At 37.5% G+C, this 16,966-nt stretch overlaps 1 protein-coding gene across 2 annotated transcripts; it reads left to right on the plus strand.

Annotated features, from left to right (window-relative positions):
• Nucleotides 1-3,896: 3,896 nt before the first annotated feature.
• eps8l1a (eps8 like 1a) lies at nucleotides 3,897-16,291 on the plus strand. Of its 2 annotated transcripts, XM_026916184.3 has the most exons (16): nucleotides 3,897-3,996; nucleotides 4,223-4,255; nucleotides 7,848-7,929; nucleotides 8,155-8,195; nucleotides 8,840-8,969; nucleotides 9,084-9,172; nucleotides 9,299-9,373; nucleotides 10,768-10,916; nucleotides 12,046-12,190; nucleotides 12,278-12,324; nucleotides 13,368-13,464; nucleotides 13,685-13,819; nucleotides 14,153-14,282; nucleotides 15,088-15,253; nucleotides 15,439-15,571; nucleotides 15,694-16,291. In XM_026916184.3, exons 2-16 carry the CDS (start codon nucleotides 4,241-4,243, stop codon nucleotides 15,778-15,780), a joined length of 1,521 nt encoding a protein of 506 aa, XP_026771985.1. In that variant the 5' UTR covers nucleotides 3,897-3,996; nucleotides 4,223-4,240; the 3' UTR covers nucleotides 15,781-16,291. The 2 variants fall into 2 exon arrangements, with proteins under 2 accessions (XP_026771985.1, XP_026771986.1); XM_026916185.3 differs by lacking the exons at nucleotides 3,897-3,996; nucleotides 4,223-4,255 and having other exon boundaries at nucleotides 7,889-7,929; nucleotides 8,155-8,227.
• The last annotated feature ends 675 nt before the right edge of the window (nucleotides 16,292-16,966 follow it).

Here is a 16,966-nt window from a genome sequence, read left to right on the forward strand (position 1 = left end):
ACCTATACATTTCAAGGGACTTTTCAAGTGATGTTTCAAAATACTTCATTTTCTTATGTTCAAAATAATGTGGCACAAGTACATGTAATGCACAGCTGCATGTAGTCTCAGAAAGGTGTATGAGCCAAAACAAATTCCAGTTTGTAATGGATATTATTTACCTGCTGTGTGCTGAAATCAAAGCAAATGTGACTTGATTTGCAAATCTTTACACGTTGTTGCATTTCTTTAGAAAAAAATTAATCTTTTGAATAATTATCAAACTCTGTGTCATTTCATTTACCTCACACATGCTCCATAACCATAATTGCTCCATAATGCAATGATATAAAACAAGATTACACTGCAGCGCTTGATAGAAGAATGGGCTATGTTTAACATCTCTTATAAATGTCCTGTGTACTTATTTGTACAGAATGATAATAACAAAGTAGATGCATTATTTTAGTTACTTTAAGAGAAGTTTCATGTCAGGCAAATGAACCCATCTGAGTGTGTGGTCTCAGTCTTGACATGGACTCGGCCATGTGTGGTGTTGGGCTCATCTCGGTCTTGCCCCCATATCAAACTTGGACTCCACTGGCTGTGGTCTTGGTCTTGAACCCAACACTGCTAATATTTATAACAAGATTATATTCATATTTCTAATACATTATCAATTTGTATTAGAAATTGGACACACCATATAATCTAAGCATAATTTTAAAAAACTGTGTTATTTAAAAGTATAATTGTTGATAGGGTTCAGCTTTCAGTAAGGGGACATTTAGTTAACCTTTATACATGGAAGGAGTCTCCAGTGTCAGTGCTTTGTAACAGTCAGTAAGTTTTCCACTATGGGAGAGTCTTTAGGACAGAGAACGTTGGGCTTTTTTCTAGTTTTTGTCATAACATGACAAGCTGTGTTTTTTTTTTTTTTTCAAAAGAGAGACAAAAAACAGATTCTGGTGAAGGAACGACTGTTTATAGCTGCTATAATGTAAGCGACAACAGGAATTTGTCTATAGGACACTCCACAACATTAAATGTAACTCTAAATGGTTAAAAATATAACATGTTGTACATTAATTAAAAAAAAAAAAAAAAACAGGAACAATCACTAAATCCCTGTGGTACAAGGGGAATAAAACACTTAATAGTTCAGGGTGCTAACAGAAAGTTTCCAATGCATTCTCCTGTCTTGATTGTTACTCGGCATACTCGCACAGATCTGGCAACCCTGACTGTAGGCTTACAGTTTACAAACGGAAATTAACGGTATGGAAAAGTACACGGAAGGGGCAATGAAAACATGAGGTCATGTGGTTTAAAATGTAAAAAATGCCCATTTATGGAGCTTCGTGGATGTGTGTGTGGCAGTAACCCAGCATGCGTTTCCCTTTAGCATGCAGTCCGACTGTCCACGTGCACGCGCAGCCGAAGAAGCCTCTCGTGCAGCTGTTGTAGCACATGAGAAACTTCTTCGCGAGACTCGCACTTCAGCTCAAAGGATGACGTCACTAGCCTGCACCTGCCGCGCATCGACCGCACGAGGGCGCTAAAGCTGAACTGACCTGAAAAACTCAGCTGAAAAACTGCTGCTCATTGTGTTCTTAGGAAAAGTTCACTCTCAAACACATTAAACACGTTTATGATGAACTGTCGCTGATGTGCTTGGCAATTCTGCTGTTAATGTTTTTGGTTGGTGCTATATTTTTTGTTATTCTCGCGAGAAGTTAGCGGTTGTGTGCCGCACTGACGTCACAGGGGCACTCAACAGGAAAGAAAATGTCAACAATCCCAAACAATTCAATTCAGTTTTATTTGTATATAACGCTTTTAAAGATGGCCATTGTCACAAAGCAGCTTTACAGAAATATATAAATTGAAGATATACATTTTAAACTTATAAATTTATAAATTTATAAAACTAATGAGCAAGCCAGAGGCGACGGTGGCAAGGAAAAACTCCCTGAGACAACATGAGGAGGAAACCTTAAGAGGAACCTGACTCTATTTTGGAGACACCGGATAGTGCAATTATAAATAATTCCCTTACTACATGGTCAACAAGTGCAATTGTGTAGACAGGAAATTCATTATAGTTTTCACATGGAGTCTATGTTCTTGATGTTATCAACTGTTCACTGATGGAGACTTGAGTGCAAAACTGTTTGTGGCAGTTGCAGACTTAAAGCTATCATAGCAATTGTAGTCTTAAGCCATCATAGCAAGACTGCTCATATCAATTGCGGTCCTAAGCCATCTTCCTGGTTTTTGAGTTGTACCAGCCACAGTAATCTCATTGACATAAGGGATAACAGTTTTTAGCTCCTGAAAGCAAAAGAGCAAGAGTTTCTTTTCTCACTCACCATGACTAAGCAAAGGTTCATGTTTGTGTCTCTTGTAGTTTGTCTCTTGTGGGCGTGGAGCAAGTGCTACCATAACCACGGGAATGTATTCTGAACAGGGGGTACTGAATAAAGGAACTTTACACCAAATGTACTAAATCCCTGGAGGACTAGTGGTTAGGCCACGGCGCTCTCACCGCCGCGGCCACTGGGTTTGCACACGTCAGTGCACCCCCAGGGCCGGTCCCAAGCCCGGATAAAACTGGGGAGGGTTGCATTAGGAAGGGCGTCCGGTGTAAAGGCTGTTCCAAATCAAATATGCGGACCAATGATCCGCTGTGGTGTCCCCTAATGGGAGCAGCCGAAAGAAGTAGAAGAAGAAGAATAACAAAAACTGTACTAAATGATTTTTTTGCAGTGGGGGCGTGGTCATGCGTCAGCTGCAGACAGAGAGGAGGAGGGTTGAGGGTTGAATGGTCAGGTAACATGTGATGATTCTCACCTGTGTGTTATTACCACCAGCCTACTTATGTGGGTTTTTTGGCCTTTCAGGGAATGCTGTGAGTCAGAGAGAGAGAGAGAGAGAGAGAGATGGAGCTGACAGAGCTGACCCACAACACACTTGCTTTTAACTTGAACTTTAGCATAGCTTGCAGGTAAAATAACGAAAAGAAAAATAAAAGCATTACAAAGGTCCATCAAAAGTTACCTGTCTCCCGAGTCCTCCTTTACAGACACACACACACCCACACACACACCCACGCTGGGCTTTACAGATTTTAACAGTCAGAGGCACCATTTTCTAATTGTTCTAACTGAGTTTGACACCTCCTAAAATCTGTAGGCATTTTAAGAATGTTTTAAAAAGTGAGCAGGTGTTAATAGGCTATTAGATAAAAAAAAAATGCCTCACAATGTGGACCATGACATAATATAAAGCACTGATCTTCCAAAGTAAGGTCATGCTCAAAGGTGACCATGTCATGTGAGTGGATGCAAAGATTTGGCAACAAAACACTATTTTTGTAGCAACAAACTTGCTGTAATTAAAGGCTTTCTGTTAATTTTTTTTTTATTTAACTAGGCTGTCAGAAATCCACATTATGCCTAGAAAATAGCATGAGTCGATTTCTAGGAATTCAAACATAGGTAACACTTTCATTCCTCATTAGTTAATCATCACTGATGAGTTAAATCTGGGTTAGAGGTGTTAAAGGCCATGTCAACATTCCTCACTCTTGTACCTACATACCTTTTCTACTTGTTTCACTGTAGTTACTGAATAATTCATAGTAGTTCGCTACTCAGTGATATGCTTTAAAATAAATAGCACGATACTAAGCCAACTGTTTAAAGGGTTAATCAATTGTTTACAAAATGGTTGGCTATTTTTAGGAAATGTTATGGTGTTTTGAATGGTATTGAGCTGGTCACTTAGGAGATGAAAATAGCTCTAAAATGCTCTTGGTACCAGGTACACCTGCAGGCACTGAGGTAATAACATTCTTTTAATACCTCTGAGAGAAAAAGCGAGCGAGAGCTGGTTAGACAGGCTCTGCTGAAAGACTGACCTGAGACAGCCATAGAGTGTCCTTGACAGTCGTATTTAGGTGTGGGCGTGTGTGTATGTGCATGCATGTAGTCAGATAGAGTTGCTTCCTGGAATGTGAGTACTCATGTATTTGAGAAAGAGCACACATGTTTTAATTAATCTATGAACTCAATCTGTTAAGTGCCTGTAATACTGATCAGACAGTCAAAACACACTGAGGGTGAGAGACTTAGATACAGAGAGGGAGGGAGAGAGAGGGAGAAAGAGAGAGAGGTTGGCCGACACCTGACAGGTGTTCTTGTTTTTCTTGTTTCTGCATTTCTCTATGAGGCGTAAACAGAAGATGTGAGACTGTCGCATGTCTACTCATACGGTAAGATGTTAACATATTAATCCATTTCACTGATGTATTTTTTAGTGCACTATGTCTGAATTGTAATCTACTGAATCTATTGTAACCATAAAATTATATAAAAGAAATTTTATGTTGTTGAATGACCACCAGATATTTTGCAGTATCTGAAAAAATACCTTTATATACTTGTGTTTTGCTCTGACAATAATACATATTGTATAGTATATAACTGTTTGTAGTATACAGACATAGTGTCAATGTTTTATATATATATATATATATATATATATATATATATATATATATATATATATATATATATACACACACACACATAATGCATATCGGTGTATATAGGATGCATGTTATGAAATTAAATGTTTTCCAGTTTGATGTTATTTGAGCTGATACATGTTACTGTAATTGTGATCCTATTTCATATTTCCTTTGCAATATTTTAAAATGATACTAAAAATCCGTGCAATTTTTATGAAGTGAAAACCTTTTAACGTTGGCGCTAAACAACAAATTAAGTGTAGTTTATAAACTAAAACAGTTTTTCCATATGTGGAATGTGATTTACGCCATTCCTGGTTCTCAAATATCTCATAAAACAATCACAGTGCACATATTTACAGGATACACCTTACCATTTTACAGGTTCTTTATAGTATAAGATTACTAAAAGACAGGCATTTTTGCAGCTTCAAGGTACCACATCATGGAAAATACCTCCCCTTTTATACGGTATATGGTGTCAAGATTACAAACAGTTTTGTTTTACAAGCCTCAGAATCCGTCATCACAGCCTTGATCATGTAGTTTAGATTTTCATCTGTTGCTTACAACATAATTAAAATACATTTTCACAGTAAATCAAAACCAGACACTTGACACCAGGTCAAATTTCATAACCCTGCACCAGTTTGTGTTCTATAACCTGAATAAATACAGCTGATTCTGTCCTATGATTTTCTTTTTCACATCTGGTGTAGATCATGTTGCTGTTTCTTTATTTAAGGAAGGTTACAGAAATCTAAGCTGAGATAACATCACTTAGACTGCAGGGGAGTGACAGAAATGTAGGCTTTAGTGTTTACTAGTCTAGTGTTAGTGATTCAGCACATCCACCTCCATTCTCAAAGGATTTAGTCAACAAATAAATAGCTAATGTTCTAGTTAACCCTTGTTTAGACTTAATGGATAATAATAAAGTATAATGCAAATAGACAAAGATAGACCCACATGTCTAAGTATATACTGCATAATGCATTTAGTAAGAAGTAAAACATGTCATGGCATGCTGTTAGAGGAAAATAATCAACAATGGGGTGATGGGATGCAGCCGAATATACTGTTAAAACGCTGACGTTGATTATTTTGCTATAATATTTATTTTACTCATTCATTTCCCCCATTTAGTATAATGACAATTAATGTTGTGAAACATCTGTGTTTCCTGTTATCACTTACATTATAGCAGCTATAACCAGTTGTTCAGTCACCGGCCTCGCTTTTTTTCTCTCTCTTTAAGTTAGAGCTTAAAGTTACAGCTTTACCTCTGTAGAGCGGACACTGGAAACTCCTTCCAAATATGTTAAATAAATGTCTCCTCTCAGAAAAAGTTCACCATATCAACAGTTATATTTCTTTGATTTGTTAAAGTCAGCAGTACTGTCAGAATTGCTGTTATATAGAATTAATCATTACCTTCACCTCAGATTTGAGAATTCAACACTGCTATGGTGTAATAATTTCAAGAATTTCCCCCATAGGATCAATAAAGTATATCTATCTATCTATCTATCTATCTAATTTATATTACATTTATAAGAAAATATGTCTAACACAATAACTTATTTAACAAAATAGTTAAACCTACTAGTTAAGGTTTAGCCAAAAAGCTTTTAGTCAGACTGTTGTCCCTGAACACAAATCAAATACATGAATAAAAACTACACTAAAATGTCCTGTCTGTTGTATAGTGCAGAAGGATGGAGGAAGAGAACAGTGTAGAGGTTCTGTTAACACTTTTGCAGGAATAATTTGTATGCAGTGAGGCAGGGACAATCCCACTCCTACCACTACTCCTCCTCCTCCTACTACTCCTAGTACTCCGCCTACTACTTCTACTACTCTTACTACTAATACTCCTCCTCCTGCTACCGATACTACTCTTACTACTACTACAACTCATACTACTACTACTCTTACTACTCCTAGTACTCCTCCTACTACTTCTACTACTCTTACTACTAATACTCCTCCTCCTGCTACCGATACTACTCTTACTACTACTACAACTCATACTACTACTACTCTTACTACTCCTAGTACTCCTCCTACTACTTCTACTACTCTTACTACTAATACTCCTCCTCCTCCTACTGATACTACTCTTACTACTACTAATACTCCTCCTCCTACTCTTACTACTCCTAGTACTCCTCCTACTACTTCTACTACTCTTACTACTAATACTCCTCCTCCTCTTACTCTTATGACTACTATAACTTATACTACTACTACTCTTACTACTCCTAGTACTCTTATTAATACGGCTAATACGTCTACTCCTCCTCCTCCTACCACGTTTATTACTACTCTTACTCTTCCTTCTCCTCCTCCTCCTCCTACTTTTACTACTACTACTACTACTACTACTACTACTATTACTACTCTTACTACTCCTAGTACTCTTATTAATACGGCTACTAATTCTACTCCTCCTCCTACCACTTTTATTGCTACTCTTATTCCTCCTTCTCCTCCTCCTCCTCCTACTACTACTACTGCAGCTCCTCCTCCTCCTATTACTTCTTCTTCTTCTTCTACTGCTACTACTACTACTACTACTGCAGCTTCTCCTCCGTCTCCTCCTACAACTGTTACTTTTCCTCCTACTCTTACTATTAATCCTTCTACTACTACTACTACTACTAATAGTAATAATAATAATAATAATAATAATAATAATAATAATAATAAACTTTATTTATAAAGCACCTTTAAAAGCAGCTTCTCAAAGCGCTGAACACAATATAAACAATACAATAAAAACAATACAATATCAACAAGCAAATGCAAGTTTAAAAAAATATGTCTTAAGTTGAACTTTAAAAATATCGTAATTCTGAACTTCACTAAGTTCAAGAGGCAGAGAATTCCAAAGGACAGGAGCATAGAAAGAGAAAGCCCTATCACCCATAGATCTTAGACGTGTTTGAGGAACAACCAGCAAGTTTGACTGAGAGGAGCGCAATCTACGATTAGGAGTGTACGGATGTAACAATTCTGTAAGGTAATGTGGAGCCAGGCCATGCAATGCTTTAAAAGTAAGCATCATAATTTTAAAATCAACTCAATGCAAGGATTCTAACACTGGAGTAATATGAGTAATATGAATAGTAATATTGTGCAGCCCCCTCCCACACCCCCGAGCCTGAAAGTATAAAAATTGTTACTGCTATTAAATAAATGTCATGTCTATAGACTGGCCAAATGATATTTCTGGAACATTGTGTATGGCAGGATAAAAGAGACAGCTGACATAATACGCACTGCAGAGAAAATTGTTTGAATAATCTATATCTGTCTGTTCCTCTCTCAGATGAATCCCCCAAAGGTTGTTCCCAGGAAACATTCTTTACTCAGACCTTTTCCTGCAGAAGGCCAGCCCACTCATACACGAGGTGTGTCCTCTGTTTTACTGGCTTTCTGTGGAACAAGATAGGGGACATTTTATTATTCTGTTCCAGTTTTGTTATTTTCAACCATCACCGGAAAACCTAATACAATATTTTTAAATGTGTGTGTGTGTGTGTGTTTGTTATAGGGATATAGAGAGAACAAATAATATAAATGAATATAAAATGTGATCTTAAGTCATTGTGTTTTTCTTATGCTTTTTTTTGTAGTGAATGGGAAGGAAAGAGTTAGACAACCAAAACATGACGTGGTGTGTATGAACAAGTTGTCAGTGCATTTACGGTACACACATACACAGATTTAGATCTTTGGGGGAAAGGTTATTGGTGGCATATTTTTTAGGACTTGTTTCACCATTCTGTAAATTCCTGTGTACAATTACTGATTGTAGCCTGTCAGTTCCTATGTACAGGTTGTCAACCTCCCTTAACCCATCTATCAATGGAAAGGGGCCACTAAAGAGCCATTGCTGGATGGCTATCCACACTTAACTCAGCAGTGACAATGACATGGTAGTGTGTGTGTGTTGCTGATAGCACTCGTGCCATTTCTGAAAAATCTATTTGACATACATATCTTATCGGTGCACCTTGTAAGTTACAGCTCATTTTTTCCATGTGCATTTATCATCCTCTGGCCTTCTTCAGTACCAATGTTTCACCACAGCACCGATGTTAGCTGGAAAATTTTGTTTTTTGATTTTCAACCCAGCTGCTGAGAACAATTCCATTGATGGATGGGGTGGAGGGGGATGCTGGGCTTACAATCAGTAATTGTACACATACAATGTACATTTCTATGACAGGTGTATTTGATGAAATGGCCACTGATTGTAGTGAGGTAGGTGGGTGTGTATTAAATTACACAGTAAAGTGCATACTGTCTGTCTCTCAGGAGCTGTTAAACCACTGCATTTCTGATGTGGAGCGCTTCATGGCCCACCTGCAGCAGGCAGCTGATGCTCAGCGCACTCTGCAGCAAAACATGAAAAGAAAAAAGAACAGCAAAAAGAAGAAGCAGGGCTGTAAGAGAGGAGTGAGACAAAGGGTTTGGGGTATCTACAAAATGAGTAAAAACTACAGTAAAAGTTTTGATATAATGACTGTGGTGTGTGTGTGTGTGTGTGTGTGTGCTGTAGATGATGTCATGATGACAGAAGTAATCCCTCCAACCGAACAAGAGTTTGTGGACATTTTCCAGAAGATTAAATACTCATTCAGTTTGCTGGTAATGCAATCTCTTATCTCATTCTCTTTAAACTGTGGTTATTGCTATTATTATTAATATTCTTCTTATTCTTGCAGCCATGCCTGTTTTAGTTTTTATGCACAGCTATGTTGCTTCATATTCCAGGATTGTTTGAAGACAGACATAGCAGATCCAAACTCAGAGGAGCTTCTGCATCACCTGTTTGTTCCTCTCAACCTGGTTCGTGTACACAGATACAGACGGAAAATATCTACAGCAAATATTGTTCATTTACATCACCTTCCCTACACCGACCTGGGAAAACCTTTCACATGATGACATTATACACTCACTGTCCACTTTCGAACCTACGTAGCCATCCCAAAACTTGATCAAAGCATGACATTTACTGTGTGGAAATCACACTTAACTAGCAAGGTTTTAGACATCTAAAGACATTTAGACTGACTGTTTTTTTTTTTTTTTTTACCACCACGTTTGTTTAACTTGCTCCTTACCCTACATGAGCTTTACAGTAACACAACCTAGGCTGTATTATAAAGATTACAAATAAATTTGGTGAAATGCATTCATAGTTTCTTAAAGATGAGACATCAAATTAGGTTTTTTTTTTTTAAATTGTCAATACATCTTTTTTTTGGCTGCTTGCCAGAACTCTTGCAACAACATCCAGTGGGTTTTCCCAGACCGCCAGACATTTGCCAAATCCATAACACAGTGGTGACTTCATGTACTCTATGTTAAAGCTTTAAATCATTAAACATAGGTTTACCATCACTACACGAGCGATCACAGTAACGATTTATGCCTATTTTCCCAAATACTAAATTCATTTTTATTGCTGAAACTATGGACAATTCACCTGATCCCTATACTTTGACTATGGATAACTGGATACAAAAGTAGATATATTTCTATCTCCCTAGCTCTATCTCTAAAAGGACAAAAAAAAACAGATTTAGACCTTCATTTACAAATACCTTTGACTGTAGAATTCATTTAAGCGTTCTACAAAAATACATGTTATGCAGAAACATTTGTTGATGCCCTAACAGCTACTCTTAGCCTCCTGTTGAGAGTTTTGAGTAAACAGGTTTTCCATTCTTTTTTCCTGTTTGTGGTAATCACATATATGCTACAGATGCGATGAATAATGATTAGATTGAAAACTGCAGAACTCCTCACCCCAGAACCTGTCAGTGGGTCCACACTTACATTCTTCACGCTTGTAACTACACAATCTTCTGATTAGTTTCACTGTAGTTGAACAAAATAATAGCAATTAGTAAGTATTATGCTTCAAGATTCAAGATTCAAGATTTTTTATTTGTCAGATACACAATTATATACAGTATATAACTTGCAGTGAAATGGAAACGTGGCCTACTCCTCTTTAGACTGTGCATTAAATACTAAATTAAAGTTAAAATTTAAAAATCAGAAATGAATAAGAAATAAGAAATATGAAATATATGTACAGGAATGTGCAAAAGGGATGTACTTCAAGAAGAATAATAAGACTTTATATAAAAATGATAATCTTAGGAATATAAAAATAAATACTGTACTGTGTGTATGTGTGTGTGTGTGTGTGTGTGTGTGTGTGTGGCCAGATGGTCAAAACTACAGGTGGTCCTGAGTTGGCGGCCAGTGTGTCCAGTCCTGCACTGACCAGTGGAGCCATTTCTCTTCTGCAGAAGAATCTCACGCGGGAGGAAAGAGAGTTGTGGAGCTCTCTCGGCCCCAACTGGACCCAGGCAAAGTCAGTATTACAGGTTTTCACTAATTTCAGAGCACATAAACCATGCTCCACTTTCTGAAATTTTAAGCATGACCACTAAAACTATAATTACCCCGGACTGCACAGATCCCTCTTTTCAGTCTGTTTCAAACCACAAAACAGATATAACTTTTTAAAGATACACATTCAACAAAAATACATGGCACTGAAGAATGTTTGTGATCTAAATAGAACCGCGGGACACATTTCTGTATGTTTTCCTGTGTGTGTACTGACACACTTTTGGACACTGAGTGCCAGGCTTAGGGCTCTTTTGGATAACAATTTATTTGGATAGTTCACTTTAGATACTGCAAACATTAAAGAAACCATCTATAGGCTGGTCTACAACCTGTGACGTGACTGTCATCAACCAGCCTACCATCTACAACTATTACAAATATTAATGGTTTGTTTCGCATTGGCACTTTAGATTAGCACAGTGAACAGATAAAATAAGTTTTGAACCATGAGCAGATAAGACAAAATTTGAACTTGAAACTGAGAAGAAATGCTTCTTATTTTCTCCCCAATTTGGTCATCTGCCAATTCCCACCCACTAGCCAGCTCTCCCCTGTCATGCAACAGCTACCAACCAGGGAGGATGAAGGCTAAAATGTGCTTCTTTCAAGCCATGTAAAGTCAGCCAACCACAACTCTTTGATTTACTCATGCTGCATCACAGGGCTATCTGCCCTCTTCCACATACATGAGCTTATAGACTCCCACAATTGGCTGGAATTGCTGTGATTGACAGGTGAGAGAGAGTATGCCATCCCTCCCACACAGAGAGCATGGCTATATGACGTATGGCTTGTAGAGTGTCTAATGTCCATATAAAATATTATGGTGTGTGGGTGCTCTTTTGGGTATGTGTCAGACTCTGTACAGATTCTGATGCCTGAAGCAAAAGGGACAATTAAACAATGAACATTTTGTCAAACAACAAATCTAAGCACGTCACACCCAGGAAACCTCAATAAGCCTGCTAAACCTGACTAAAACTATGACTGTTCTACATTATATCTGAGTCTCTGACTGTGCTATGTAATGCAAACAATCACAGATATCAGGCTAACGTAAAGTAAACACATATGTGTGTGTGTGTCAGTTCACAGCATGCTAAATCGGCATCTCCGTATACTCCAGTTTTTCTGGACGGCTGGAAGCCTGATGCCTTTGATGTAAACGGTCAGGCTTTTGAAGATCCTGTTGAATCACAGAACAAAAAAGAGGCCCTGCTGGAACATCAACAGGTTTTGCATGCACACTCACACACTCTTAAACTTCAATTTCCCACGTTAAATAACACTGTTTTCATTATATTCTTCCTGTCATTTCAGTCAGAATTTAGCCAGCCCTCATCACCTGTCCAGCTCACAGATGAAAGGTAAATGCTGACTATTGCGAGGCTTTACATATGCATTTCATCCTGGTTGGATTCTTGTAAGTTATCTGTTTGATCACTTTTTAATCCCATTTTTTTATACCAAATTTTTTGGTCCCACAACCTGAGAATAGATAAGCCATATAGAAATCACAATTTACATCTAAAAAAATAAACTAACTGTACGATTGTCGAGCTAAGCAAAATAAAAGCACATATTTAAAAAGTACATATTTGTATATTGCATACTGTTAATTCCACCAGTACATACTGTATACTACATAATATTCCTCGTAACAGTAGGCAGTATGTGACAATTATCATTTGGTAAACACATGATCATGTAACTACCTGTCAGTTAACTTCACTAGTACATGAAATTACTTTAGAATGCTGTTAGATTGCTTTTCACAATTTTTCTGACCCAAAAAATTTTAACTTTTATTGCTTAAAGCCAAAGTGATACATTAAAGCACCAGAGAAAGACTTTAAGGCGGCCAAAAACCACTTTGCCTTTGTTTGGGAAAAGGTGTATGATAATGGCAAAATGAGCTAACTAGCATAAACTGTATTCTGTCTCATTAAGCACAATATCAGTATAGTATTGAAGAGCTTTTGAGAAAAAAATATTAAAATTAAGTGTATTAATTTGTTAACTAACTGAACCACAAGTGAAAAGAAACCCAGATTAACAGACTGTTTAAGCATTGCTAATAGTCGTTAGCAAGCATTAGCTTATTTACATAGACAGTTTATTATATAAGGTCATTTCTTTTGCAACATTTAAAAGAAACCATACTACAGTAGAAACCTGGTTTCCTTCTACTTAGTGAGTATTCTGGGTATTTTTGGCAAACTGAATACTACTTTTGGGGTCTACTGAGGTTAGCATGAATAGTACATGTGCTCTGCCATTTTGAACACACAGACTACATTATACTGCCTTTTTTTTTAATGAACAGCTCCACATTGTAATCGTAAACCTGTATAATTTTACACGGGCTAGTGGATAATTGTGTGAATGTTTGTATATGTTTGCTGTGCAGCATGGAAATTCCACTTCCTGACCCGTACCGCTGCAGTTATGACTTTGTGGCCCGAAACAGCAGTGAGCTTTCAGTGCTGCATGGAGAAACTCTCCAGGTACACACTCTAACTCCATTCAGCTTACTGAAAACCTTAAAGACAGGCACATCTGTTTGCCAAGATGTTAATAAAGCAGTGGATGCTATAAATGTAAATATGATTTCAGTGTAATCATCTGCTAAATCATCTACAGACTTCTGCCCTTATGCTCTTCACTTAAACATATAGACACAATACACAAAGTCTATTGCAATGTTTTCATCTCTCTTTCTTCTAGGTGTTGGACTCGTCTAAGCGGTGGTGGAAGTGTAGGAACAGTTATGACCAGATTGGCTTTGTTCCATCTAATATCCTGGAGCCCGTCAACCAGACAGAGCAAGACTACAGCGTGGTAATGCGCAAGCCGTCTACGGTGAGGCATATACACAACTCTTTGTAGAAAGACACACACATACAAAGACACACATATTAAATCCTGCATTCTTACGGGGCCCCCTTGTGGCTAGGGGGCCCTAAATGTCTGCTTATCCCACTTATCCCAGCTTGTGAGGAACTTCCATTGACATAATGATGACTCTAGCTGACCAGTGCTCTGCCTAGACATGAACTTAACCCTAATGTTAACATTAACCTCATTAACTAGGAAATATTTTGACTCTATTAGTTTACAAAAAAATAAAAACTGCATTTTTTTCCCGCATTTTTTTCCCACTCTACTCTTAACTCTACTCTTCCATTTCTATAGAAAGTTCCTTTATCTCCTGCGGGAGTTGGACGCTTTTCGTATATAGCACCCAATCCATCAGGGGGAGACCACGCCCACACCGAGCTCCGCCCCGTCAGCATGCCACCAATGGGTAGTGACGGAGAGAGAGGTATTGTTTTTTTTTTTTGTAAAGGTATCTGATATCTTTAGTTTTGCAGTCCAGCACTATATTTCAATACTGCTTTCTTTACACAGCACATGGGTGGGGTTTATTAAAAGGAGTGGATTTTTTTAAACAGAAGCAAACTTACCTTACCTAGTTGATTTCTTTGTGAATCTGAATGGCCTATTTCCTCTGACCTTTGTAGAGAGATTTTAATTAGAAAAGTTACTATCTGAATTGTTTAAACAACTAATGTGCTTATCAGCCAGCTTGATAAGAATATAGCTTAATAAAATAAAGAAATTAAGTCAGCTTTTATGTCTATATATAATGGTTGGACGAAGACCAGGCGAAGGTCAGGCTTCACCATTTTAGATTAAACTATATCTGGATGAAATTAAAGTTTATCAGTTATATATTTGCACCAAATTTTAACCAATATTTTAAAATAATCAGCATATCATTTAAACCATTATTTAATCCTGGTTTTATTTTTACAGTCAACTTAACTTTACTGATGCTCTATTACTTTAAACTGAAATTTAAATTTAAATGAAAAATTTGTTTTAATCTTGACTCTGAGGTGGCTTAAATTTGGCAGCATATCCTAGATGGACTGCAGAAAACCAGAAAGTACCTCAAAGGAAACCTGTCAATGCTAGTTTTCTCTCAAAAAGGAAACAAAAGGTCAATCGTTAGTTCAAGGTCAATAAATTCTTTGTCAGGTCTTAGTCTGGTCTTTGTCATGTGCCATGAAACATAAGCACTGAATAAAATGTGTCACATTCTTCAAATATATTACTATCTTCAGTAATGCTCATGAATAATGAGCTTGCACAGCGGCTGGCTAATGGGAGATCGGGATCAATGCGGCCTCTGGTTATCAACAAGGCCAACGACACTACAGTACCTCTCAACTACCACTCACCTTCGGCTGAGGTACGGGAGTGGCTCAGAGGCAAAGGATTCAGTGATAAGTGAGTCTTTCTCTCCTACGCATATGTACAAATACACACATCCACTCCAGGCAAATGCTAGCCAAATATGGCAGTGTGTATCACTTTATTCTTACATGTAACTAAGGTAAATTTACCAGTCCACTTATTGTAGTTTGTTTTACAAATGTGCATATCCAAAGTCTCTCTCTTTGTCTCTCTCTCAGCACAGCCAACAGTTTGGGGGTTCTCACCGGAGCTCAGCTCTTCTCTCTGAGTAAAGAGGAGCTGTGCAAGGTTTCTCCTCAAGAGGGGGCCAGAGTTTACAGCCAGATCATGGTGCAGAAAGCTCAGCTGGAGGTGGCCTGCTTACACAAACACACACTTAGAAATTTGTTTGCATTTTGAAATATTTTTATATGCATCAATCTGTCCTTGGTGTAATACATGGAATATAATATTTGCTCTTTTATGTTTCTCAGACTGAAAGAAAAGCCACTGAGCTGGAGGCAGTGATGAGAAAACAGAAGATGAAAGTGGATCCCAGCATAGAGGGGGGAGAATTTTAATTCACCACACACACACACACGCGCGCACACACACAGGCCTGGTTTATACTTCGGCATCAACATGCATTTGTGTATCTGTGTCACAACAGAGAAAGGGGGTTTATGGGTAACCGTTGCATGCAGAGAAGCTTTTATGGTATGTCTGGTTGTGTACCTGGAAACCCTTCTTACATGTTTTTTTTTTGTGAGTAAAATGTTGTTCCAAATATATCTTGTGTAAACAATAAAACTTTAAAAAATAAAGTGTAAATAATAAAATTTTCGTGATCACATCCAGTACTTGTCATCTATATAGAAATGTGCTCCTGCTCCCCAACTGCTTTTCAATAGTGCAGTCTGTTAAAAAATCTTATACAGCTCACGACAGAAGTATAAATCAGCACACACACACACACACACACACACACACACACACACACACACACGTTCATATTAATAAAAGTATACCTTCATTACCAGTAATACTCAGATCAACTGTCTTTCAATAAATAAGACAGATCACTGAACACAAGCACCTTCTGTCAATGATGTGTCCAATAAATATACAGATATTCAACAAAAGAACTTTATTGTATTATTTAAGTGATTTTATTTGAAAAGCATGTTAAAGTTTTGCTCTTTAGATTCGCTTTAGTGTATATTATTGGATGTTGTACTCATTTTTCTACATTTTATATTGCTACTGTGCACTGTGTAGTTTCTATCAACTATAGAAATATACATAATATTACAAATATTACACTACATAAATTTCTTTTTATGTATCCGCTATTACCTGAATTCAACTGTATATCTAATTTAGAAAAATCACAAAGTTGGACTTCTTATTTAACAAACCAGTGGTGTCCAATCTTATCCAGAGGCGCATCCACAGCCGGTGTGGGTGCGGGTTTTCATTCCAACCACCAGAAGCCAAACCAGAGTCTACTGAAAACCAAGATAAACAGATTAAACAGGTGGAATCAGGTGTGGCTCCTGCTTGATCGAATGAAAACCTGAACCGACCATTGCGCTTTTTGCGGATAACATTGGACACCTCTGGTTTTCAAATAGGAAGTCCAACTTTCTCATCTTTCTAATGTCCCTGCACAGTCAGGGCAGGGAAGGTATGTAAAGGATTTTTACTATGGGAAATATTTTAATTGTACTCTTTCAAATTGAATTATGCTATTTAGTAGATTGTAGC

This window comes from Pangasianodon hypophthalmus, chromosome 13 (genome assembly GCF_027358585.1).
Source record: "Pangasianodon hypophthalmus isolate fPanHyp1 chromosome 13, fPanHyp1.pri, whole genome shotgun sequence".
Classification (NCBI taxonomy): Eukaryota; Metazoa; Chordata; class Actinopteri; order Siluriformes; family Pangasiidae; genus Pangasianodon; species Pangasianodon hypophthalmus.

Coding starts and splice junctions, on each gene's coding strand:
- eps8l1a (XM_026916184.3), top strand. Junction 7,930..8,154: donor CCAGCCCACTCATACACGAG/GTGTGTCCTCTG, acceptor TTTTTTTTGTAG/TGAATGGGAAGGAAAGAGTT. Junction 15,572..15,693: donor TGCAGAAAGCTCAGCTGGAG/GTGGCCTGCTTA, acceptor TATGTTTCTCAG/ACTGAAAGAAAAGCCACTGA.